The sequence below is a fragment of the Amphiprion ocellaris genome, chromosome 12, assembly GCF_022539595.1.
Source record: "Amphiprion ocellaris isolate individual 3 ecotype Okinawa chromosome 12, ASM2253959v1, whole genome shotgun sequence".
NCBI classification, from domain to species: domain Eukaryota; kingdom Metazoa; phylum Chordata; class Actinopteri; family Pomacentridae; genus Amphiprion; species Amphiprion ocellaris.
This window is the reverse complement of record NC_072777.1, coordinates 4,468,792-4,495,939: the sequence shown is the minus strand read 5'-3', so window position 1 is coordinate 4,495,939 and position 27,148 is coordinate 4,468,792. Positions and strand designations below refer to the sequence as shown.

The 27,148-nt window shown below is 39.4% G+C and overlaps 1 protein-coding gene and 1 non-coding gene across 7 annotated transcripts in view; one reads left to right on the top strand and one right to left on the bottom strand.

Moving 5' to 3' along the window:
• Positions 1-18,823, bottom strand: part of LOC111569943 (nuclear receptor coactivator 7) — a 29,424-nt gene extending 10,601 nt beyond the window's left edge. For 2 of the 6 annotated variants that reach the window (XM_023272415.3, XM_023272417.3), the window contains exons 1-7: positions 18,666-18,819; positions 16,736-16,920; positions 8,248-8,405; positions 4,912-4,982; positions 2,408-2,515; positions 2,219-2,320; positions 783-908 (exon numbers count right to left, since the gene is read on the bottom strand). In XM_023272415.3, coding sequence (XP_023128183.2) covers positions 783-908; positions 2,219-2,320; positions 2,408-2,515; positions 4,912-4,982; positions 8,248-8,405; positions 16,736-16,773 — 603 coding nt within the window. In that variant the 5' untranslated portion in view covers positions 16,774-16,920; positions 18,666-18,819. Of the gene's footprint in view, positions 1-782; positions 909-2,218; positions 2,321-2,407; positions 2,516-4,911; positions 4,983-8,247; positions 8,406-16,735; positions 17,339-17,414; positions 17,747-18,489; positions 18,612-18,665 lie in introns of those variants that run through there. The other 4 variants (XM_055016160.1, XM_035949111.2, XM_023272416.3 and 1 more) reach the window with 4 other exon arrangements.
• A 107-nt stretch (positions 18,824-18,930) lies between these two features.
• On the top strand, positions 18,931-19,002 carry trnae-cuc (transfer RNA glutamic acid (anticodon CUC)). Its single transcript has one exon. It is a non-coding gene; the product is annotated as a tRNA-Glu (tRNA).
• Positions 19,003-27,148: the final 8,146 nt, after the last annotated feature.

Below are 27,148 nucleotides of genomic sequence, written 5' to 3'. Positions count from 1 at the left end.
TCTATCTATCTATCTGTCTATCTGTCTATCTATCTGTCTGTCTGTCTGTCTGTCTGTCTGTCTGTCTGTCTGTCTGTCTGTCTGTCTGTCTGTCTGTCTGTCTGTCTGTCTGTCTGTCTGTCTGTCTGTCTGTCTATCTATCTATCTATCTATCTATCTATCTATCTATCTATCTATCTATCTATCTATCATCTATCTATCTATCTATCTATCCATCCATCCATCCATCCATCCATCCATCCATCCATCCATCCATCCATCCATCCATCCATCCATCTATCTATCCATCTATCTGGTGAGTCTTTGCTATAGAACAAGGACTCCAATCATTAAAGTGGCTACTAAAATAGGGTAACAGGTAGCAGAGTAACAGTGGAATATGCTTTGTTATTTCATTGTACCATAACTGACTGTAGTTTGAACACAGGAAGAAATTATTTTAATGTTGGAATCATAAATAAACTATGGATGTTTTGCCTATGGGTGAACCTTTCCCCTCAAATAGCATCCATGCTTTCAGAGTATTTGGAAGAGCAGTCACCCTAATAACCAAAATGTCGACTGTACTGGTGTTTTACTATGCACATCAGATAATTTGTAAAATTAACTTTAAAACAGGAAATCAAGAAATACTGTTATGCAACTCCTTAACTCTGATGCTGACATACTTTTCAACTAGTCCACGTTCGAATTCCTAAAATTCTGTCTTTCGGTGTTGACCACCCCCAGATCTTCAGAAGCCTCATCATGCCCCCCCTTACCACTGTTTCTAGGTTCCTCACCATGCCATCAGTGAAGTATTTGCAGCTCATCTTGATGAATTTAACCGTTGCCGGGCTCTCGTCCTCGGAGTTTGGTGACAGCTCACGTCGGATGGACTTTGCTGACCTGCAGTTTGGAATGCCATCCTGTAAGATATGGAAAGGACAAATCAAAGAGCTGAATGTTAAGATGCTTGATGTGAAGACGGACTTTAGGCCACCAGAGCAAGACATCAGTTACCCACAAAAGCCTGCTCACTCAGACCACAGACCACAGGGCTGAACTACGAAGCAAGTTCAACACAGCCGGGCTTTCTTTGTGTAATTCGGCTCGACAAAATCTAAAACCTCGGTCAGAGTTAACAGTTGTCACAAAAGTGGTTTTCAACTCTGACTTTCTGGTTCAAACTCTGTTCACATAAAAGGAGGCATTTAACGTGTCATTTGACTCGTTTTCTGCACCAAATAAAACGATGGTGTTCAGCTGCTTCAGTCAACAGGTTGTTTTAATGGAGAACTATAAGGAAAATAAAAATTTATGAGGGTAAAAGGTGGAAATGATGCAACAGGAATGCTGGTAGAAAACTGTTAAACATGCGTTAAAGTATTTATTTTATCGGTGAATGCAGCTGATTATTGATAACTAACAGCTTCACAGTAAAACTACCAAACTTCATGTAGTCAAACATGATATTGTACTGAAGTGGATTTAGGTCTGACACCATCTAATTTGTGGACAAATCAAAGCGAAACTAATGTTACTGATTAAATATTATCTTTCATAGATGCTAATAAACTAATCAATGTTCTAATCTGTGTTCTATCAGCATGTAAACAGACTTGACAGCAAATCGGGACCAAACTTTAAACCTATTTAAACGATTTCTGCAACATCAACTAAATGCATGTATGTTCCCATGGCAACGCGGTGCATCCAGTGTACAATACTGTAACTGCACAGCATCATTCAGTGGTTTTAGTGACGTGCAGCTCAAAAACTTTGCAGATAAAACATTTTCCCTCAGCTGACAATCTGTATGTCTCAGGAAATGCCTTGTTTAAAGGGAGACGCTTCTTACGTCCGATTTACATCTGAAACTCCGAACAAAACTTGCTCCAGACCAGCTCAGCTCTGCAGCGTACCTAACCCTTTACTTTACGTGGTGTTCTGGACTCTGAAAAGGTATAACTGAGGCAATTACCTTCCAATAAAGGTAAAAATAAGAGCAGAGGTGGGGCATATTTAAGATTATTTGATTCAGACCACAATCAATCAGGAATGTCGCTGCAACATGGCATGTGTCTCCTTAAGGGTTGGGCCACCAGGACGTCCCATCACATTTCTTTTTAACAACCGTTTTGACATTCATGTCACTAAACAGTGACTGCAAATGACTGTATTACTGTACAACACACTAAGTACTCTGAGCAAGACAACAAATCTCTTTTTTACTTACATGCGCTGACTTGTCAGATAAGCCATTAGTGAAGGAGGGATCTGAGGAGCTTGGAGACTTTAGGTCCGTTTCTGATTGGCTCACATCGGGAACAAAAAGCTTCTGTAACAACAACAGACAGCCAATAGTCGGCTAATCAATAACGAGGAGAGTGAAGCAGCAATAATGTGTTGCCGTCTATGTCCTCACCTGACCGGTGTAGACGCTGCGAGAGAACAGCTTGTTCAGCTGAACCAGCTTGTTTGGGGTGACGTTGAACTTGAGTGCGATGCTGTTGAGGGAATCATCGGGTCCAACCTGTAACAAGAAACAAGTCTCTGAAAACACTTTAAATCAGGGGTGTCACACTCATTCTAGTTCAGGGGCCACATCCAGTCCAGTCTGATTTCAAGTGGGTCGAACCAGTAAAATCAGAGCAACAACTTCAAATTTTTCCCTTTGTTATAGTGCAAAAAAGTACATTCTGAAAATGCTCACATTTAATGAGCTGTCTTTGTACATGACATTATGAACAACCTGAAATTGTTTCAGAAAATTAAGTGAAATTTCAACAATATTATGCCTCAGTTTATCATTTACACATTACAACTTAGAGATCACAGAGTGTCTACAAAGACGCAAAACATTTAGTCACAGCTATCTGGAACTGAATGATGTAGTATTTTACTTATTGTCAAAACAAAAGTCAGACAAAAAAAACCCAACAAAAACAAGACAAAATATTACAAAAAAGAGACAAACGACACAAAACAAATCAAAAAAAGAGACAAAAAATTAGACAAAAAAAGTTACAAAGCAACCAAAAAATGGACAAACGAAAAAAGCAAGAAAAACAAAAATGCTAAAAGTGAGAAACAAACAAAAAAACGCAAAACAAAAACGATACACCTAACAACGAATAAAGCAAGCACAAAACGATAAAAATAAGACAAAAGGCATAGAGACAAAAAGGAAACACAAAATGACAAAAGCATGAGAGAAACAACAGAAATCTGACAAAAAAAGACAAAAACAACAAAAACAAGACAAAATATTACAAAAACGAGATACAAAATAACAATGAGCAATTAAGTATTTTACTTTATGATCAAAACAACTTGCCATGATCTAGAAATTATTTTAAATTTACAGTTTTACCAATTTACAATTTGCAGTTAATGTCTTGCCTTTAATTTTTACACTTTACAAAGTCGTCCTGTGGGCCACATGCTCGACACCCCTGCTTTATATGCACATAGGACAAAGCAGTACATACAATATCTACACGCTTTCTGTTAATAACGCCACTAAATTTACACTGATTTTTACCTGTAAATAATCATTTAAAAAGTTAATGCAGAATTTAGCATGTTCCATGAGACAGAAAGGCAAAAATTCTTTAGTCAGCACTCTTAAACGCCCCCCCACCCCAGTGTGTCCCATTTCATCACATAAGGGAATCACGTCTTCCTCAGTACTCTGTGCAATAGTCAGCATTTCATAAGTTTTCAACATGTTGTTCAGTTATTGTGTCTCACTCGAGTCCAAACTTTTCCTAACTACAGAGTTGGCTTTCACATCTGGGTAGGCTTGTGCTGGTGAAAACACTTCACTACTGCATATAACGGAATATGTGGTTTTATGCAGGGGTCATTTCAGACGGGAGGATTCCTGGAGTTTTGGGAGACTAGATGGAGTTACAGGTGGACGGTTCCCCCATCGGTATCAGTGCCGGTGGGGGCGAAGGTTTGAGATTCAACACAGACTGAATTTGTGTTTGCAAACTTCTAAAGAACTCTCCCTCTTTCACCGTGTGGAACTATAAACATGGCATCAGTTTCTGTTAGACAGACCAGACATGACTGACACCAGCTGATCCTCTTAATGGTATTATGGTGCACATATAGACATATAAAAAAAATAATAAAATCTAGTCTGTACTTCATTTTCCTACACTTTAATTCAATCCAACCTGCAACCTGCTGAAAGCAGGCAGGCCCATAATTATAAAATTAGTCTTCTATAAGCATAAGAACAAATTATTTCAACCTTTGCAGTATTCTAAGGATCCTTCTTTCTTATTGTTTGACATGATTTAGCTTATGATGACGCGGCATGTGTTTTTGAAGTAAAAAACTACTCTAAATATTATCGTTGTGCACATACAGATATATATTTTTTCAAAAATCTAGTATCTACTTCAGGGCTGGACAGTGGCTCGGTGGTTAGCACTGTCGCCTTGCAGCTAGAAGATCCCTGGTTCACGTCCTGGCCTTCCTGGGATCTTTCTGTGTGGAGTTTGCATGTTCTCCCTGTGCATGTGTGGGTTTTCTCCAGGTTCTCCAGTTTCCTCCCACAGTCTAAAAACATGCTGAGGTTAATTGGTGATTCTAAATTGTCCATAAGTGTGAATGTGAGTGTCATTGTTTGTCTCTATATGTAGCCCTGTGACAGACTGGTGACCTGTCCAGGATCCAAGTCAGCTGGGATAGACTCCAGCCCCCCATGACCCTAATGAGGATTAAGCGCTGTATAGATATAGGTAAGACTTTCCAACTGTATTTAACCACAGGACATTTAGGACTTGGCCTCCTAACATGATCTACTTCCAGTCAAAAAGTAGGCTACTTCACAGTAGCTACTCCTAACAGATAGTTTCTTCTTTTCTTGAGTCACCAATCTGTGCTCTGTATAGACGTCGTCAGTGTACTCACGATGAACTCCTCCGTCCCTGGCGGCCTCTTCTTCTCCATCTTTGCCTGATTGTTACTTTTACAGCCCTCATCTGTGAAAGTAACAGAAAACAAACTTCAGACTGAGAACAGCTGCAAAATTTCTTCAAGGAAAAAAAAGAATCAAAGCTATTCTTTTAAATGGTTTAATTCTGTCCATCTCATAAACCATGAAATGAAAACACCACCCAGTGAGTTCAGTACAAAGAAATTCCCCAACAGAGGGGACCTTGTACATATCCTGTGTTTACTCGCTTTGTGATTCAGTACCACCAGTTTGCTCCCTATCATTATGCAGCCTCGAAACACTGCACATGCCGAAGCACTTATTCTAAATACACACAATCTGACCCTTGTAGTAGACGAGGTCCACAGTCAGCAGTTTCTTCTTGCCAGGAACACAGCAGCTATTAGTGCACCACTCCCTGATGCCTCATTATGCTGCTGCCCCTCCATGGAAACACAGCGGATGACTAAGCATCAGACATCCAGACTCCAGCTGTGTCTGCTCTTTACTGTGCCGAGCATCAAAGACGAGACCGCTGTCACTTTTCCTGAACACTGTACCTGATTCACTTTGACTGATAACACACTGCGCAGGATGTGGTCATCCAGCTGAAAGCACACATAACTGGGAGAACTGTTGTTTTTTAACCTGCAAAACATCATATTTGCAGCTCGTGTTGAAGGAAGACCATATTATTATCGTTTGCAGCTCGTTACATCAGAGTTTACACAGCTGGCTGACCCACTGCACTTATGACAGGAGTCTATTATCACCGTCAATATGCTGTTTGGTGACAGGAAGCAGAACCTGTGCTGGTTAAAGCTGTACTTCACTTGGAGTTGACTATATTGTGCATTATATAATTCTTCTAGTGGCTTGTGTGAGTATAACTAATAGTAGAACATACAATTTAGCAAAATTTTACAGGGGGTCCTCGACTTATGTCGGAGTTCCGTTCCAACAGACTGATGTAAGTCGATTTTCGCTGTAAGTCGGAACTCCAGAGAAAATGTAAACACAGCTGTTGCGTGCAGCAGGGTATCGATCACTTCTTCAGAAAAGTCATGACTACCAATAACTTTCATGCATGTATGAGTCATTTTACAATAAAAAAAACTGAATATGTTCCACTATTTTCACAACTTGATCTAATAATACCGATGTTCGGCGATGTTTCGTTCTGTTCCGAGCGTTTTATTAAATCTAATTCCTCTTCCATGGTTTGTTGCCCTTAAGGCAGAAGTATCGATGCACTTTTATTTTGAAAAACCCTTTATTTTGAAGTTGTCTGTTAACAGTTGTCACCTCTCCTCTATTTTGATGTTTTTCTTTACGCATGTATGTGCTTTACTTGATGCATGGCTCTCTACTTTATAAACGCCACAGAGGCAATGTCATAAGTAATTAACTTAATTTTTGGACTTACTGGTTTAGTTAAAAGGATTTATTTACATGCATTTATGTTGTGTTATTCTGGTTTTGTTGCAGTTTTCACTCTGTTACGTGTAGCAAGAGCCACAGTAAAGAAGTCCAGTTTGCTACAACTAACGATTCATTTTGCAAGTACGAGTTTAAGTAGCTGGACAACCTTTAGCTTTTACCATCATCATTTTCTTTGCCATCAGAAGAGTCTGACTTACGCTTGGGAGCCATAATGAAGGGCAAAAAGTTAGTGAATGTAGCACAATATAAGGTGGCGTAGAACCGGAGAATGTGTATGTAAAGTGGTGCGTGATGACGTAGTTGTTCGCTCCACTCGCCAACTCGTTCCACATAACCAGTTCCGACATAACGACAAAACGCCGTAGGTCGAGGACGTCGTAAACCGAGGACCCCTTGTACTGGACTGTTTCAGCCATTTTCTGTTACAAACCTTTTTTCACCCATTGTGTCATATCGACTGTATAAGATCCGAGAAAATATTCCAATAATTTGAGATACTGGATTTCTGATTTTCAAGCCATAATCATCAAAAATAAAAACAAAAAAAATTTCATTGTATATACAACAAATATCGAATACATGAAAGCTACAAAAAAATAAACTTTACCACAATATTCTGTTTGAGATGCACTAGTACGTAATGCTCAAGAATGCAGTGTTTATATTATAATTGAAGTCTAGTAGGAGGTCTTAGTACTTCCATGCTTTGTGAAGACACTGCCCTAAATGTCACCAACAAGTGTAAAACAGTACAGGATAAAGGTTATGCAACTTCCTGTTTAAAACTGCTGAGCTCGTTTCAACACAGAGGATTCCCAACACAGAGGAACTTTGTGTCGCTCCTCCACTAGAGAAGAATCCCATCCATTGATAGAGCAGAGGAACAGTTTTTAAATTGATACCAACCGTTAAACAACACAACTTGTTCTCTAAAAACAAGAGGCAACAATCCCACATTCAAAATTGCTGGAATAGCAGGAATATGATTTCACTCCTCGCAGTGTAAGATTTCTCCCTGATTAGGCGGGAAAGCTGCTTTAAATGGCATCATTACACTAAAGTTCATCCTATTCATATTAACTAGAGTGTCTCTGTCTTAATTATGATGAATGGATTGATGAATGAACAGCAACTATTAAAACCAGATATAAGATTTATGGTTCCAGTGAATGATTTACTGTTTGTTTTACACCTCAATAAATCTGGCTCATAGTCTTTCACATTCACTTTACAATGCAAGACGGTTACTATGCTGGTGCAAGTTTATACATGAAAAAGGGTCAGCAAGAGGATGAATGTTACTGAACAAAGCCAGATTAGTAGAGTCTCTGTGCCGTGTTGTCTGAAGCACAAAACAATAATGCAATAGTTTAAATACTGCATGAACTAATGCAGTATTTAAACTATTTAAACTTACACTACTGTTCAAAAGTTTGGGGTCACTTAGAAATGTCCTTACTGTTGAAAGAAAAGCAGTTTTTTTTTCCAATGAAGATAACATTAAATAAATCAGAAATCCAGTCTAGACAATATTAATGTGGTAAATGACTGTTCTAGCTGGAAACAGCTGATTTTTAATGGAATATCTCCATAGGGGTACAGAGGAACATTTCCAGCAACCATCACTCCTGTGTTCTAATGCTACATTGTGTTAGCTAATGGTGTTGAAAGGCTCATTGATGATTAGAAAACCCTTGTGCAGTTAGTAGTAGTGAATATAAGTGTGAGTTTTCATGGAAAACATGGAATTGTCTGGGTGACCCCAAACTTTTGAACGGTAGTGTATCTGAAACCAATTAGGATTCAAAGTAAGTTCCAACATATTTGAGTGTTTTTTCTAAAAACAAGCAAACGTGTGAGTGTCTTACCTAAACCTGCAGGTGTCTTTGCTGTGACTCTCTGCAGGTCTGTCTTCTTGTTTGGATCATTGTCATTCAGGGCGCCTGGACAGGAAATAATGGCCGGGTTCTGCTCATTCACAGTCTTCTCTGATTGGCTCTGCTTGAGCTGTCGCCGCCTTTTCAGCCTGATGGGATGAGAGGAAAACAACTTGTTTATATCCTTGTGTTAAGTAGGACAAAGAAAAGATGCCGCATGGGTGCTTGAGGTGTTTTGTTATAACTTATCACATGATAACTCTTTCTGACAGCGTGTATGCACATGTGTGTTGCTCTTTTCTAAAGTTCTATTGTTGCACCTTGTAACTCTGGCTTTGAAAGGCACTGTAGGAATGAAGATTATTTGTGGTTAGCACTGTCGCCTTGCAGCTAGAAAATCCCTGGTTCACATCCCTGCCTGAGCCTGGGATCTTTCTGCATGGAGTTTGCATGTTCTCCCTGTGCATGCATGGGTTTTCTCTGGGTTCTCCAGCTTCCTCCCACAGTCCAAAAACATACTGAGGTTAATTGGTGATTCTAAATTGTCCGTAGGTGTGAATGTGATTGTTTGTCTCTATATGTAGCCCTGTGATAGACTGGTGACCTGTCCAGAGTGTCTCTGCCTTCACCCTGAGTCAGCTGAGATAGACTCCAGCCCCCTGCAACCCTAATGAGGATTAAGTGGTGTATAGACAATGGATGGATGGATGGATGTTTATTTGCATACACAGTTAAACCATCTACAACACAGTGCAATGAAAGTTTTAGTTTGACATTCAGAATCTCAATTTCTGATCTTGGGAGTCCCAGTTAATACAGCGGAACAAAAACACCACTCCACATAGCCAGTTAGGTTATTCTTACCATTGTAAGTGATCATCTGTCATCACCAGACAGCACATACTTAAGGTATAGTGTCAAAAGTGCACCAGACTTCAGCTGTAAGTTCCTTCTGTACAGGGCGCCGCTTTAATTTCTCAAAATCAGTGTCAAATTTCTCCTCTTTTCTGTGCTGCGTCAGCTCCATTGTCTCCTCAGACTGCCCTTTCTCCCTGTTTAATCATTGATAGGTAAAGGAGTGATGTAATGCCGCCTCCAGACCCTGCTGGGGTTCATTTAAGGGGGACACACTGCAGTGCACTGCAGTGGAACCACAGGTTAGCGGTGCACTTCGGCATAACGCACAACCCCTGAGCCCTTAACAGAGGATATGGGCGTGTTAAGAACAGAGCAAACGGATTTATCGAATGCTTTGAGGACTAATGTGGTCCTGCGCAGCTCCATGCAAAGGGTAGAATAAAAGACCAACGCAAATGGAGCGCCCTAAGTGTTCAAGTGCTTTAATGGAGAGGAAGGATCGGGTCGATAAGCCTGCAGACGGACAGTTCAGGCCTCTACCATAGTCTCAGCTCACTCTCCTGCTTTCAAAAGATGCAGCAGACATCTGGTAGGGAACTCAAGAATCTGCATTCTCAACAACACCATCTGTTTCACTCAGGGGCATTTCTGAGATCTCCCGACCGCCGCTGCCCCTTCATCTCATCATCTACTACGTAACCTTTCAGCTTGTTAACGGTGCATCCATTCCCAGAGAGAAGGTCAAATTACAAATGAAATAAAGCCAGTTCACTTGGCTTGGCTTAACTGTGCTATCCCAGTGCTAACAACAGACCAGCTAATGAAAAAAACATGCCTGGTAGACATTTACTGGAATCTCCTGGATGATTACGGTGCAGTATTTAGGACAATGCTCACTTGTGCACAAAATAACTGACTACATAAATACAAACAGCTCTCAGGACAACAGACACCCATGGCAGTAACAATACTTCAAAACTGCTCAAGCTTCATCCAGCTCCAAGAAAAATGTGAGCTAACACACTTATTCAAGTTGGGCCACAAATTTCCCAGAGGACTCGTGTCTAGACTTTGACTTGAGCACTCTGCAACATAAATACTGCAGTTGTTAGGACATTCTTTTAGTATTTTACTGCTTGTTTTGCTGGGAAAGAATGCAATGTAAAAATAGAAATGCACATGAGAAATGAAAGGAGGAAAAGTGACAACATAACCAAAAGAGAAAAAGATTTAAATGCACAATAATTTTAAAATAAACTGCTAAAATACAAATTGATTACAAAAATGAAAGATGACTAATAAAACTGATATATGGCAACATTTTAAAACATAAAAACAGTCAAATGTATGAATAAATATTTATTTTGGTCATAAAACCTTTGGAAAAAAGTAAAACTGAAAAGACAGGAAAACAACAGCCGCACCAAAGCAGCAATTACAATTCAGTGTCTCAGCTGAGAGATTGTCCTTAGAGTACACATGAGACTCTTGTTTGCTTCAGTCACTGGTGTTTATGTGCAGACTGCTCTGGGGAAATTTACAGCTGTTTTTTCACATGTGTACCTGATGTGACTGCACTTCCTGTTTGTGCATTTAGGTACTTTCAATTTTCAGTGACCTTGATTGCTTGCATCTTCACATGCAGGAAACTGGCAAACCAAGAGTCAAACCTTTTACATGTTAGACCTAAATCGTCAAATGATCCCAGGGTAATGTATTTTGTGACGTCTAGAAATGTATTTACAGTCAGAAAGAACACAACAACAAATGCAGGGTTCATTGTTACGGCACTGATGGCAGGAGGTTCAGTCGCAAAGACTCCTCACCTGACCGGTGTTTTAAGAAACATCTGCATTCAGACTTATGGGCAAGACACGAGTAAATAATGTTGGAAATTGCAGTTGATGAGGCACGATTTGATGCCCGTGCATTAGTGCAACAAGCCAGGAGAAACAGAAGAGCAACTCTACCTCAGGTGACCTAGAATGTTGACGCACAGTGCAATCAGACTGTTGGCATGAACAGTTGGTCAACAATTACACAAGGAGGGATGTAACAGCGGGGCAGCAGTGCATAAACCTGTCATTATGAAGACGAATGCACATTTTACATTTCAGCGGTGCAAAAACCATAGTCAAACGGTCGGATGAGTCACCCTGCACCACATTTTAGACGAGTGAGTGAGTGCAGGTGTGGCAAACACCAAGTAAACAGTTCAGGCCTCAATGCTTGACCACTAAAGTGAAGGGTTTTGATAACTCAGTTGTGCTGAGCCCCCTTAGAGCAAGGGTGTGAAACTCATTTTAGTTTAAGGGCCACATTCAGCCCAATTTGATCTCAAGTGGGCCGGACCAGTAAAATCACAGCATAATAACCTATATTCCAATTCCAAATGCTTCCTTTGTTTTAGTGCAAAAGAGTATGCTCTGAAAATATCCACATTGAAGAAATTATCTTTTCACAAAACATTATCAACAGCCTGAAATTTCTTAAGAAAAATAAATTCAATTTCAACAATATTATGCCTCAGTTCATCATTTAGACATTACAACTTCCAGTTCACAGAGTGTCTACAAAGGGACAAAATATTTAGTCTCAGGTATCTGGAACTGAATGATGTAGTATTTTACTTTATGATCAAAATGAAAAAAGTCTGACAAAAAAGAGACAAAAACAGGACAAAATATTACAAAAGATGAGACACAAAATGACAAAAATGAGACAAACGACATGAAACAAAACAAATAAAGAGACAAAAAAATTGGACAAAAAAGGAACACAACGGCAAACAATAGACAAAAAAACACAAGCGAGACAAAAAGGAAACATAAAACGACAAGAACATGAGACAAACAACAAAAGTCAGACAAAAAAGACAAAAAGAAACAAAAACAAGACAAAATATTGCGAGACACAAAATGACAAAAACGAGAAACAAAATTATACAAATGACAGAAACGAGACAAAAAAAACACAAAATGACAAAAATGATATACAAAATAACAAATTAAGCAAAATACAAAATGACAAAAAAAAGAGAAAATATACAAGCAAGACAAAAGCGAAACTCAAAGTGACAAGTCAGACCAAAAAAAAGACAAAAAACAACAAAAACAAGACAAACTATTACAAAATGAGACACAAAACGACATAAGAACAATGAACAATCTAGAATTTACTGATCAAAACAACTTGTCATGGTCTATAAATTATTTTAGATTCATAGTTTTACAAATTTACAATTTGCAGTTACTGTCTTCTCTGTAATTTTTAGTCGTCCTGCGGGCCGGACTGGACCCTCCGGCGGGCTGCTATTGGCCCTTGGGCCACATGTTTGACACCCCTGCCTTAGAGGGAACAGTCACTGCAAATGAATACAAAGTTGTTTAGAGTGATGAAGTGCATTTTCTCTCTTAGATGGTAGTGGTCTCTTGCAGGATGACAGTGATCCCGTCCATGGAGCATGAGGGGTCACTGAGTAGCTCGATGACTATAAAGAAAAGATGTGAATCATACGCTATGGCCTTCGCGGAAACTGATTTCAACTCCACCATCAAAACCCTAAATGAGGGAACGTCATTTGAAAGAATGGTGTTCAGCGCTCCAGGAAAGTTCTAAAGACTCGGAGAAGAAGCTGTTCCTGCAACATGTGGTGTTTATGTTGCTGTTTCCTTTAAATTGTCACCTGTCTGTTCATCATATTCATTGCCTTTAACAATTCTACTTGACTTAGGTCAGTTCTTTGAGACTTGTTTTCGCTTGGAAACTTCATTTTCCTATTGATGAGTGTCAAAACGAACAAAAAATAAAAACAGCGAAAGTTCATGGCAGGTTGAATGTTTTCCTGGCACTGTGTCTGCGTGCCTCACAATGATCTTTGCTCTTTTAGTGATGAAACCAGGCAGCAAACAGAGCGAGCAGCAGGGGCATCCTTGTTATGGCAGTAGCTGTGCAGGACAATAACGCTCACTTCTGTTCCTGACATGTCAACTCTCTGTCCAAACAAGTCCAACATGGTTACTGGGCAGTCAGGTCCGTAAGTATTTAGACGATTTCTACATGACTTTTGTGCACCACCCCTCTCTGGGTTTGAAATTAAACAATCAGGTAGACGGGTTTCCTCACTAATTCATGGCACATTAAGGATATAAGGTTTGGAGTTGATTTCAAGTGTTGAATTCGCATTTGGTGGAGGTTTTGATGCAACTAAAGGAAGCAACCGTCAGGTTGAAAAACAATCAGCCCCATCAGAGAGGTAGGAGAAGCTTCAATTAACAATTAGGGCACATTATTAAAAAGAGGGAATGCACTGGTGAGTTCAACAACACCAACAAGTCTGGAAGACCACAGCAGAAAACTAAAGTGGATGATTGCAGAATTCTTTCCTCTGTGAAAGAAAAACAACTTCATAACAACTAGCCAAGTCAACAACACCCTAAAGGAGGTATTATTGCCAAAGTCTATGATTAAAAGATGCCTTTGTGCACTGAAATGCAGAGGGTTTACTTCAAGATGTAAACAACTGGTAACGCTCCATAAACAGAAAGGCCAAGGTCTGGAACAGTATTCTTCAGACAGACGAATCTCAGATTAACTGGTACTAGAATAACGAGAAGAAAAGGAGAAAAGAAGCGAAGTGTTCGTGATGGAAACCAGACCACATCATCTGTCAAACACTGTGAAGAAAGTGTTATGGCATGGACATGTCTGACTGCCAAAGGAGCTGATGTTTATTGATATTAATGATATAACAGATTCAGTCTGCAGAACAGACAGGACGGTGCTCCACAGCGTAGACGGATAACGGCCCAAAACATACATGGGAGAGTCTGAAGGCAAAGAAATGGACTGTTCCTAAACGGCTAAGTCAGTCACCTGACTTTCCACTTACTGAAGATGAACACATGAAGATGGAAACACAAACAAACAGCGACTGAAGGCAGCTGCAGTAAAGCCCTGCTAAAGCATCTCAAGGGAGTAAACCTGGCATATGGTGATGTTTACGGCTTCCAGACCCCAGGCTGTCACGGACTGGAAAGCATTTGCATTTGAGTATTAAAAAGTATCCACATATTTATAAACATGTCAGTTTGTACAATTACTTTGGAGCCTGTGAAAACGGAGGAACTACGTTTAAAAAAATGCATGTAATTCCTAAATATCTAGTGTAATATTTTTGTTTACCTCCTTGAAGGAATGCTAAAAGTTAACACTTCAGGCCAGACTGTAGCATCTTGACTGCTTCATTTCAAATCAAATGTGACAGTGTACTGATGCAAAACTACAAAAACTGCGGGAAAAATTTGGAGCTGTGGTGATGTATGGGTTATTATGCTGTGATTTTACTGGTCCAGTCTACTTGAGATCATATTGGGCTGAATGTGGCCCCTGAACTAAAATGAGTTTGACACCCCTGATCTAGAAGATCCCTGGTTTGCATCCCGGCCTTCCTGGGATCTTCCTGCATGGAGTTTGCATGTTCTCCCTGTGCATGTGTGGGTTTTCTCTAGGTTCCTCCCACAGTCCAAAAACATACTGAGGTTAATTGTTGATTCTAAATTGTCTGTTAGTGTGAAAGTGAGTGTGATTGTTTGTCTCTATGTATAGTCCTGTGATAGACTGGTGACCTGTCCAGGTGTCTCCTACCTTCACCCTAAGTCAGCTGGAATAGACTCCAGCTCCCCCATGACCCTAATGAGAATTAAGCGGCGTATAGATAATGGATGGATGGATGTATTTTGCTCATGTTTGCATGGTGCCTTTAGGAGAACACAGCGTCTAACTCAGGTCAAAGCCTGGATCCTATGAAGATCTAATGCATTTAATAATTAGAGGCTGACTGTGCTGTGATGCCAGTTGAAGGTCATTCGTCTTCATAATATAATATTCGCTATGTAAACGAATCAAAACAACAAAAAACACGCACAAGACAAATGGCAGTTTTGCACCGTGATGACAGTGCAGTAAGAACAAGTAACCCGAGACATGATTAGAAAGAATCAGCGAGCTAATCTGCATTACCTCATATTACATGACAAGACCACACTGAACCCTGATGTTAAACGTACACTCACCACACAGCTACTGTTTATCGAAAAAAACATCTGCTTAATCAATTTTGGGTGCATTTGAATGTAGATTTCTGCAACAGTTTACTTATTTTTTTGGAATAAAACAACAGGTTACGTTTCTCAGCCTATGATTTGTGCATCACAGGTCAGGCAAGGACAGGACAAATCAAGCTGACGAAAAAAAAGAAGTGTGGCTTAAGGCTTTTTAAACACACTCCAGCCACAAAACACAGGAGCACACCATTAAATCTTTTTATCCACTTTAATCAGTCCTTCGTGCGGTTCGATGACACGCCTCACCTGCACAGACGTCAAAAAACCACCATTCGTTGACAACCTGCCAATTTCTGGTCAGTTTACGCACCGTAACTGTGATAAGCCTCTTCCCACACATGTCCCGAGATCATGTTTCACAATGCCTCCAAAATCCAATTCTAAAGTCATCCCAGCTGACCGAACGCCTGCAGGAACTCTGACGCATGACTCAGATTATGTAAGGTGGGTGCAGCTCAGAGACAGGTAGGGGATATGTGATTAATAAAAGCACCTTATCAGCAGAACGTCAAGGCACGAATTAAAATGCAGCACAATGGAAAAACCGCACCCTGTCACCTAAATAACACTTGTTCATGTGAAGATTTTGGACTTTACACATCAGCATGTGACAAGGAAAGAAGAAATGTCATAATAGTCAAAAAGAATTGCTTCCAAAGGACATGTATTATGATGTCTATTTAGGGAGGAAAGTCAGCCTTTAAAACTGACCAGTCACTGAACTTCAGCAACTAATAATATCATAAAATATGACAAGAACACCTTTGGGAGTAATCTGACACTGACAAACTGGGTGTAAGCTGACAGGATTCTTGTGCAGCTGACAAATCAATACTGGACGGAGGTTGTTCAGCGTCTTCTTCAATGCATGTTCTGCATAAATGATTGCATTCTATGTGTTGAGCAATAAAAATGTAGATGTTGTGGTTTCTTTCAGTCCAACTTCTTGTATATTATGAGCACCTTTGGTTCTACAATCAGTCAATTAATTGATTTGTTGACAAAAATTAAATGAATTTGCAAACAGTTTGATAATTAATTAACAGATCTGAGTATGTTTTTAAAAGAAAAATAGTCTGAATTGTCTGGATTCAGCTTCATGCTCCTAAAACAAATGAATATCTTTTAGTTGGGGACAAAACAAGACATTCAGGATGTCATCTTTGGCTTTCGGAAAACTGAACATTTTTTTTTTACCATTTTCTGCTTAACACAGAAAATATTCCACAGATTAATCGACAATAAAACAAGTACTTTTTGCAGCCCTACTAGCTTTACATGGACAATCGGTCAGAGGTACAAAAAATGGTGAATAATAATAAATGAGGGCAAAATATTGTGGCAAAAGAAACAGTTTTGCTGCATGAAAAGTACCAAAAATGATCTGCAAATGATACATATTGTACATAAGCAGTTTTGCTGCATGAACAGTACTAAAAATGACTTGCAAATGACACACATTGTGGTGCAAGTAAAACAAAAACAGAGACCCTTACCTGGCAAAATATCCCGGTTTCCTGTCTCTCTTTTCCATCAGGCCAGGATCCTAAACCAGCATGTATGTAAGTGCATCCATACAAACATCCAACCCTCTCACATCCGCACTCGGCGTGTCCAAGCCAGCAGACACAGCTCTGGGATGATCAGCTCTCACACTGCACTCTCCCACTTCTCTCCTGTCCTGCAGAGGTAAGAAGCAGGCGGATTAGCGAAGCCCACAGGGTGCCTCCTCGTTCAGCCCAATAGCTGGTGGTGAAGCCCCATCAGCTTAAGTGGAGGGCGATGAAAGCATCCTGCAATAAGCATGTCAGGTCAATCTGCCGACAATGGCAAACCAAAGGGGTGGAAAAATGCATCACTCAGCCACGGAGCAAGACACATCTGCTCCTAGTTAACGTTAGCACAGTTAACATGTGTTTTGTTATATAATGTAGTAATCACAGTGGTGTGTTTATTATTAGCTGTGTCAGTTTGGGGAATCCAGTTCAAGTAAACACTCATGCCATCATGGCAGCACTAAGATAAACTCAGGGTTTCTGCAGATATCAACCAGTCAAATTTAATGCTTTTTAATGCTATACTGTAAAAATTTTAATGCCATGACCGTGAACTCAACAAATTACACAGGTTTGTTTTATTTGTAAAAGATGATTTTTATATGAAAACTGTCCCTACATTTTACTATTTCTGAATCCGGAATCCACCCCTGACCACCCACTGGCTGCAGTCATTCTCTGAAATCCACGTTTTCCAGCCATTTTTGCTGGAATTTGCGTTTCCCCATTTCCCAGCTCTCCTCCACCTGGTCCAGCCTGCCGGCCACTTTAATCCTCCTGCTGTCTTCATTTACGGGCACCAAAAAATATTGTTTCCTTGTCTGAAAAAAATCCAAAAATTCAGCAAAAAAAATTCCACCAATTTTTGCAAATTTGCAAAACCTTCAGGAAGAAAATTCCAATAATTCCTTAAAAGTTTCCCTTAAAGGTTTTATTAAAAAAAAAAAAAAAATCTCCCAAATTTGGCAAGAAAATTCTTGTAAATATTTTCAAAAAATGAGTAAAAGTCTTCCAAAAAATGTTTAAAAAAAATCTAAAGTGATTACATATACATCAGTAAAACTTCTAATATTTTCTTTAAGAACATATACAAAAAAATCAACCAAAATCCGGCGAAATTCGCTGGATTTTGGTTGATTTTTCGTGAATGTTCTTAAGAAACTTTTTTTTTGAAGCACTTCTTCTTTTCCACCAAAAAATGTTCAAAAAATTCCCAAAAATGTTGATTTTCGCAAAACCAACCTAATGACTATGAATGCTTTTTAATGCCCTGCAGAAACCCTGAAACTAAGCTAGCTGGAGGATTAAGTGGAAACGAAACACACGACTGCACACACACACCACACACGTTAAAGGACAGAAATTAGGCAACTTCAACCACGTGTAGCCTGTAAATGTTATATAACAGGTAAATGACTAACCACAGAGTGAGAGCTACGTCTAATCAAACGTTAGCTAAATTATCTGATAGTAGCAGCTTGCTCAGTGGGAACTCCTCCGTGAAGCGTCCACCGGCCAGCCTCTCTTTTGCAATAACAAACACATCCAACAGTGCTAACGTGAAAACCGTGTGAGCTGCCTCCGGGTAAAAGCAAACACCTCCACGGCGAGCAAGCTCTGGGCTCCCCAGCTGACCAGACAGCTGGAGCTAACAGTGCTAGCTAGCCACTTTTTGTTTACGAGACAATAGCAACCTGGTGGTGATGGTAAGGATGGTAGTTCCTCGGTTCACCCGCAAAATCTCGCTTTTCAAACGAAGCTTTCCAGCTCATTCAACCTGAGCGAACGCCGCTGCCAGCTAGCGACGTGCAACGACGGCTATAAACGCCGCATTTGACATAAAAACAGGTAGCTAAGATTGACCACATACCTTGCGTGCATCCTCAAGCAGCTAATGCAACATGGAAATGAAGGTCCCTCCCTTTACAACGCCCTCTGGTGTGATGTGCGCTGTAAAAACATTTGCTTGTCCCGATCCGTTGGTCGTTTCCTGGTGAAGTTAGCCGTGCTTAGCTAAGTTAACGAGTAGCTTTTAGGCAATATAATTCCGCACTGTCATAATTATTAACAGAAAATAACATTAGTAGTACCGTGCCAGAGTACAAGTTCTCTTAGTACATCTTGTGTTGTCAGCTTCCCTGGTGGTCTAGTGGTTAGGATTCGGCGCTCTCACCGCCGCGGCCCGGGTTCGATTCCCGGTCAGGGAACTACCTTTTTCTGCGCTGCCCGGTGACTCCTGAGTAGTGATGGCGAGATGAAGCTTCATGAAACATTGAGGTTTTCCATCGAATTGGTTCACTCATGGTTCGAAGCTCCATGGTGCTTCATTTGCTCTACTGCGCCATCAACTGAACAAATAAAAGTAAAACAGGCAGAGTGCCTATAATGACACAGTAGCTTTGCTATGTGAAGTTTTAAATTGTGCTTAAATGATAATGCCAATAAATAAGTAATATACTTAACATAGTGTCTGCTTTTCCTGATAGCAGGGACAGAGGGGGAAATGGAAACAAACTGGGGAGAGATTTGAGATTTGTAGCTTGACTGCTTGATTGATGTCAGGTTCTGGCTTTCTGTAAAGTGCTTAGATACTTTTAATTGTAATAAGGGCTATATAAATAAAAATTTATTGTGCTTTTGCTACTTGTTGTTTTGTGACTGTGCGTGTGGTACCAGTGACAACCTGTAAAACAAAAGTAGGGACAACATTTTATTTGTTTTTATTCAGAAATATCAATTTTTCCACAGTGCTGGGATTCAGGCGACTTCTTTTTTTGGACAATATTTCTCTAGCTCCTTGGAACACAACAGACACTTCACCTTTTAAAATACCAGAAAAAAGAGAAATTAGAACAAGCGGTGTGTGGTGTCACAGTTATTCATATTACACTTCACTTATGTGCCTACTTTATTAGGAGAAATCAGGTCAAAGTGTTCCCAGACAGGGGAGAATCTTCTCTTTCTGGCTGGTTCTATTAAAAAAAGAGTCTCAAATCGATTGAATGCAAAGATACAGCAGGTAAAAATCCAACAAATGTGAACGGGGAATCCATTGCGTTTCGCTGCCCCTTATATTTTGAATCGCACGTCAAACCTGCGACCCAGTTCCTGAACCAGTCGCGCGGTATGACCGGCATGCGAGGCTTCGAACGTCATCATTTTTGGCTCCTCCCCTACATGAAGCAAGCCGCGATACGCGCTTCGTGGACACGCCCCCTCCATTACTCGACACACGCTTCGAAGCCTCGGCACATCTCGTAACGCCACTAGTTTTTACCCCCAAAACATGACAGAGAAGTGAAAGAGAAAACACTATTTTCACGATGATTGAGAGGAAGAGTTCTTTTTTTACGACAGTGAAAGATAAATGTATGTGTCCTATTTGCGGGGCGACTATTGCGTCGGCAAAGCGGCACAATGTGGGGAGACTCTACTTTAGCCGCTACAAAGCTTCCATGCTAACTAGCCACCTGCTAGCGCACATAGACTGTATGCGCACTACGGACAGGAAAACCCGGGACTTAAAGCCAGCTTTGGCATCTACTACGCGGTGAAAAGTTTCTTCGTGGAGAAAAATGTACCATTAGAAAAGCTTGTTTAAGTGAGGACTGACGGGGCTCCTCCATGACGGGTCGGTATGCAGGCTTCATTGTACGATGCAGAGGTGATCCAGACTTCCCAACATTCCTACATTACCACTGCATCATTCACCAGCAGGACATATGTATGTACAAAAGTGGCCGGATTTGATCATGTGATGACTCGTGTCGTGAAGATCGTAAATGGCTCCAAAGCCAAACAACCAGGACATTGAAGGTGCTGCTGGAGGAGCTGTCATCTGAACATGGTGACCTGTTACTACACACAGAAACCCCATGGATCAGCAGGGGAACAGTTTTGCAGCGTTTTTTGTCACTGTTGGCCGAAATCAAAGAGTTCATGCAATCCAAAGGGGAGGACACCTTGCTGCTTGAGGACACTGAGTGGATTCTTGACCTGGCATTTTTAACGGACATCACTGGGAAACTGAAGCATCTGAACTGTGAGCTGCAAGGTAAAGGTAAGACATGATAAGCTCTGCAATGCCAGGCTTCCCACTAACACACATTTACAGACAAAGAAAGAGGTAACACATGTTGTCATTCAAAACACTGTGCCATTACACAAAAATGTGAAAAATAATTTGTTGAAAACATGTAATGATTTGTTGTTATGATCTGTTAAAAATGTTGCAATGCTGGTGAAAAAAGCTGGTGATCAGTACTAATGTGACAAGATTCACAGAGTTGATTTTTTCCTTCCATAACTGATAATTTGTACAAACATGGGACAGAGTTCATGAATTGTTCAAAAATGTTACAAAGGTAGTGGTTTGCACAAATGAAGCATGATTTGATGATTTCCTAAAAATGCTAGAAGTGATAATTTCCGCAGAAATCTGACTGGTGTGATTTTGAACAAAATGCTGCAAATATGCTGATTCATACAAAACTGCCAAGAAAGATATTTACAAAAGTTTCACAGATGGGATACCTCTGACTTTTAAATATTGGAACAGATTTCCATATATATATATATATATATATATATTTGTGTGTGTGTGTGTGTGTGTTTCCTACCGTTGTTGTTGTGGAAGTCGTTAATAATTATTGTAAGGAATAATTAACATAAATGTGATCAGACAGTCTTTTTACATATTATTTTCATTATTATTATTATTATTATTATTATTATTATTATTATTATTATTATTATTATTATTTAAAGATGATGGTGCAAGTTTGCTATTGAGGAAGTTTGTATCAAACAAGGTGCCCTTCGTACCACTCAGTACCCTTGAAGTTGCTCTCAGGTTCAAAAAGGTTGGTGAGCCTTGCTCTAAATATTACTACGCCATAGGTTGGGCACCGCAGCGTGTCACTGTCGCCATGGCAACGAAGATTTTCAGAACTCTGTTGTTGACAAGAAAAATAATGTGTATGTATTTTTTATTGTTTGTTATAAAAACCCCTCATAAAAAATAAATACATACGCAAGTAATAATATTAATCGTTTTAAGTTAAGAATTTATTTAAAATTAAAATTTGAAAAGAAAAGGAATACAAGGAGAACTTTGTATTGAGTTTGCATGTAGGTGAAATTAGTCAGGTTAATCTCTCAGGCCTTAATCTTAATATTTATATTAGTTAGGTTAATCTTTGTAATTATTAAGATTGTATTTTGTTGTTGTTGCCGTATTTCTGATAAATCAACATAATAAATAACACTGTTTGGTCGTATTGTCAGAAATGAAGGTTCCTCCCTTTACAATTTTCAAGAACAGCTTCTTCCCCACTGCAAAAACCCTACCAAAGCTATTCTCAGATAAAATACTGCTGACTTTTTGTTAACGTTCTGCACAATACATCACCTGTACAATATATTTGCAGTAAGACCAACATTCTTGCTTTTTGCACACTTTAATAACTGTCATTTTGCACTACTATGTATATATACATATTTTTTTAGATGTGTTAATATCTGTAGATATACATGCTTCTTTCTATAGTTATTTTATTATTCTACTTTCGTTATTCCCAGAGTTACACCAACACAACAAAATTCCTTGTATGTTGTGTACGTACTTGGCCATTAAAGCTGATTCTGATTGTCAGTATTTAAATGTGTTAGATTAACTGGTAACTCCAATCTTGTTTCTCTTCTGGAAAACTCTATGGGTCAGCCATTGCTGTTTTAAATGTGCTATATCGGATAAAAAAAATAGGGTGACTTGACTTTTAAAATTTTTTTAAACGTTTTTAATGTTATCGCCTTAAATATCAAACTTTCTTAGTCATGCAACCGACTCGTCAGGGATTATATTAAATGAGAAAAAACTGATCCAGAGGAAAATAAATGTTTGAAAGTAATACTGAGTGAGACTAAACAGTTATGTTTTGAATTGTAATTCTGTGTTTTCCTTCCCAAAAATAAACATATTTACCATGAATTAGTGCTGGTGCAGTGTCTGACATTAAATTAAAAAGAAACTCTCCCCATTGTTCAAACCTACACCCATGCATGTGACCTCTTAAATCTGAACTAGACACACACAGGCCTAAACTTCATTTTGCCACCACCTGATCACCTCTGGGGCAGTTTTTCCAACCTACCACTAGGGGGCGACAGTTTACAATAAATGGCACTGGTCTGGAAAAGGAGGAAAGGGGCAGATATCAGCCCAAAGACAAAAGATACTGCAGATTAAAACAGATTCTACCCTCTGAACATTGTAACTTACACCAGCTTTGTTCATTTGTCTTCTTTAAAGATCAAAGAAATGGTATTTAAAACCCTCCATTTGGCACCTTTAACCTTTATCTTGCACATCTTCCTGATTTTGTGGACAAAGCTACCTGTTTTTAACTTTAAATTAAACTCAATTCTGTATTTTTTCAGTTATTCCTGCCAGTAAAGTTGAATCAAAGCATTTTTTAAGTATATGGAGCAATGAGACAGAGATAAAGTGTTTGTGGCCCCAGAGAGCCCCCCTAAGGTGGGGGAAAGAGAGAGACCCTCGGCAGCGAGCCCCCTGATTGGACGGCTGGCGAGTTAACCAGTTCCTGGCCGGCTGTGTGTATCTTGGCAGTTATTTTGACAGGCGCTATCATTGTGAGAGAGGAGATAAGTTGTCTTAGGGATCGCCATGGCGCCGGTGTGTCCCTCCTCTGGCCTGTTCAGACTCTCATCAACCCCCCCATCCCCTCCTCTCCTCACCGGGCTCGGAGCAAAGGATTGTGGGGGGGCGGCTTTTGGTTTGTGTTGGCAGGGACCCTGTGGCTCTGGGTATCATTGTCCCCTTTCAAGACCATCAAAACCCACGTGTGACTCACAGCTCAAAATGTCGCTCTTGTTTTCTGTATAAGGTTGATTTCTACCTCCAATAAAACTTCCTTTATTTTCTTACTACAGTTTCTACTTTTCCCTCACAGGAACACAAGAATGACTTTGGACAGCCGAGGCAGGTAGAATTGCACATTGTCGCAGAATTTTAAGCACTAAAAAAAAAAGCCAAGGATGAGCTCTAGTAAACTTTTGACTCTCTGCTGAGTAATGTTTTCAAGATGTGCCTCTCAGACGGAGCTATAGTATGACTCGAAGTCCGTCAAACCTCTACTGTCTCTGGTCTCCCGGTCATATAAGATCTCTACAGTGTTCAGGTAGTTTTATTTCAGCCTCCAGTATTACAGTTTTTACTGTACTCCTCCATCAGGGCAGCTTGGTAGAATTACAGTGTCTGTTTTTGCTGTTACTTCAAAGTCATTCATAGCTGAGCAGAATAATAAGACACTAAAAGATGAAGCAGATTTTCATTTTAATCAACATTTTGTTTTGCTAAAACGGAGCACATCTTATCTTTCTTATATCTTTCTAAACTGTTGTCTGAAACAGCACAGGCCTTGAAGAGATTTAAAATCATTTCGCTCTGACGTCACACTTCTAGCTTAGACTACAGCCACTGATAACTTCAAGTACACCGTGGCAGCGAGAAGACGCTAAACCTAAACACCGGGAAAGCATATGTCACACAAATGATAACCAGTACAGAATATGGGGGTCATAATTCATTATAATGAACCAAAATGTGTAAAAGAAATTTAAAAAATGCTGCTATATTTTTGAAAAATGTCCACTTTTATCTGTGTTTATAGGGAGATGTAAAAATGCTGACAGAATGTTGAGCAATAAAGCAATTAGTTGTTAGTAATGAACAACTAATTGGTTTATTACAAACACAGACAGCAAACAGCTTAGATTAAACTTTGCATTGAAGAGGATGACACAAAAAAGATTTCCATGTTTGTTTCATTCTGAATTTTCTTCTTTAAATGTTAATAAGTGATATTAAATAACAGTTTTCTTTGAATATCATTCTTTTGATTGGATTGAAACATAACAGAAGCCTAAATGTCATTTAAAGAAAAAATATCAGAGCTTAAATAAATCAGATATGTTAGAGGACGAGGATAAATTGTTTGAGTTGTGGCTTTAAATGAACTAATATCACATAAACACATAAATGATTAAGCTGTTTTTACCATTGATATGATCACTAACTTACCACACAAATTATTAATGACCTAAGTTTAATTTCTAGTGCATTCTAGTGTAACAGCTACATAGCTAACGAATTAAATAACGCAACGCTAAGGTTAGCAAGAGTGTGACTCTTAACCCTCCTGTTGTCCTCATTTACGGGCACCAAAAAATATCGTTTCCTTTTCTGAAAAAAATCCAGAAATTCAGCAAAAAAATTCCCCAAATTTCTGAAAATTTGCAAAACCTTCAGGAAGAAAATTCTAATAATTTCTTAAAAGTTTCCCTTAAAAGTTTTTCTTTTTTAATCCCCAAATTTGGCAAGAAAATTCTTGTAAATATTTTCAAAAACTGAGTAAAAATCTTACAAAAAAATCCTAAAAATATCTAAAGTGATTACATATATATCAGTAAAATTTCTAATATTTTCTTTAAGAAAATAACCAAAATCCAGCGAAATTTGCTGGATTTTGGTTGATTTTTATGTGAATGTTCTTAAGAATCATTTTTAACATTTTTTTCCACCAAAAAATATTCAAAGATTTCCCAAAAATGTTGAGAATGTGGACATCAGAAGTTTCATTGTGAAAATATTTTTTTTCCCACATTTTAAACTTTAAAACGGGTCAATTTTGACCCGCAGGACGACATGGGGGTTAATAAAAATGCTTCTTAAGAACAATACAAAACTTTTAAAAGCACGTTTGACCAAAACAACACAGCATGAACTTAATTATAATACCAATAACATACGCCGAATAACATTACAGCTAACAGGTATTAGCAAACAGATGTTAGCAGTAGCATAGCAAACCATTTACACATTATAAAAGTCATGTTTTTAAGGAATAGTCTGAGGAAGTATAGCTATTTACTTTCTTGGTAGGATGAGAATACAACATTTGTGTTTGTATGCTAATTATGAAGGTCGTGCTAGTAGTTTAGCATAATGACTGAGGAACAGCCATCGAGACTGAAGCAAAAAAAAAAAACACATTTGATTCATATGCAGTTTTAAGTATGCTTTTAAATCACAAAAACAACAAATGTAATGCCAACAACATACTAAATGTACGAACAGCAAGTTTGGAGTTGACCCCAAACTTTTGGACGGTAGTGTACACGGCGCACTACAATGTAAAACAGTCTGGATGTGACAGAGACACTCTTTTGGTGGTCTTGGACAGTTCAGACGGACTCAGAGACCACCTTCTGGGTTACTGTGAGGTTAATGACCCCCTGCACGCACATGTACACACACACACACACACACACACACACACACACACACACACACACACACACGAGCAGCTTGCACAAGTCAGTCAACTGAGATTGAGAGGGGGAATGAAATTGACGGAGACGTGGCTTGAAGCAGCTCCATACTGTATACCATCCAGTGCCACTACACCCACTGACAGTCTGCCAAGTCAGCTGAGGCGCTGCAGCCGCGACCTTTCACCCCAGGAACTGAACAGCAGAGGGGAGGTTATCGGCGTCGGGGTTTTAGCTCTTAAAACTAACGACCCAGACGGGGCAGGAGCCACACCTTGAGGAAGGAGCAGGCAGACGGAGTCCCAAACCTCCGGGAAAGATGGGCATAGAGCGAATACTGCCCTCTGAAATGCTCACATAGTTTTTTTGGTGATCATGTGACCGCGGCAGGGGAGCAAACAGTGCATGGTTGTTTACTCTGCTTATCAGTGGTGTTGTAACAAGTAGAGGAACACACAGGCTGACCTCAACACACATGCAAGAAACCTCACCTTTAACAAATGCAAAAAAAAAGACCTAATACTATATATATATATATACTACCGTTTGAAAGTGTGGGGCCATTTAGAAATGTCCTTATTTTTGAAAGAAAAGCATTTTTTTTTTTCAATGAAGTTAACATTAAATGAATCAGAAATACAGTCTAGACATTGTTAATGTGGTAAATGACTATTCTAGCTGGAAACAGCTGATTTTTAATGGAATATCTCCATAGGGGTACAGAGGAACATTTCCAGCAACCATCACTCCTGTGTTCTAATGCTACATTGTGTTAGCTAATGGTGTTGAAAGGCTCATTGATGATTAGAAAACCCTTGTGCAGTTATGTTAGGACATGAATAAAAGTGGGAGTTTTCATTCAATTTCAGAAATTGTCTGGGTGACCCCAAACTTTTGAAAGAGTAGTGTACATTAATTTCAGTGAACCCTTTTGGATTTTTAACAACCTTACTAGACATGTAGCTTATTCTAGCGGAGGCCTTTATTCTGACGACGAGTACA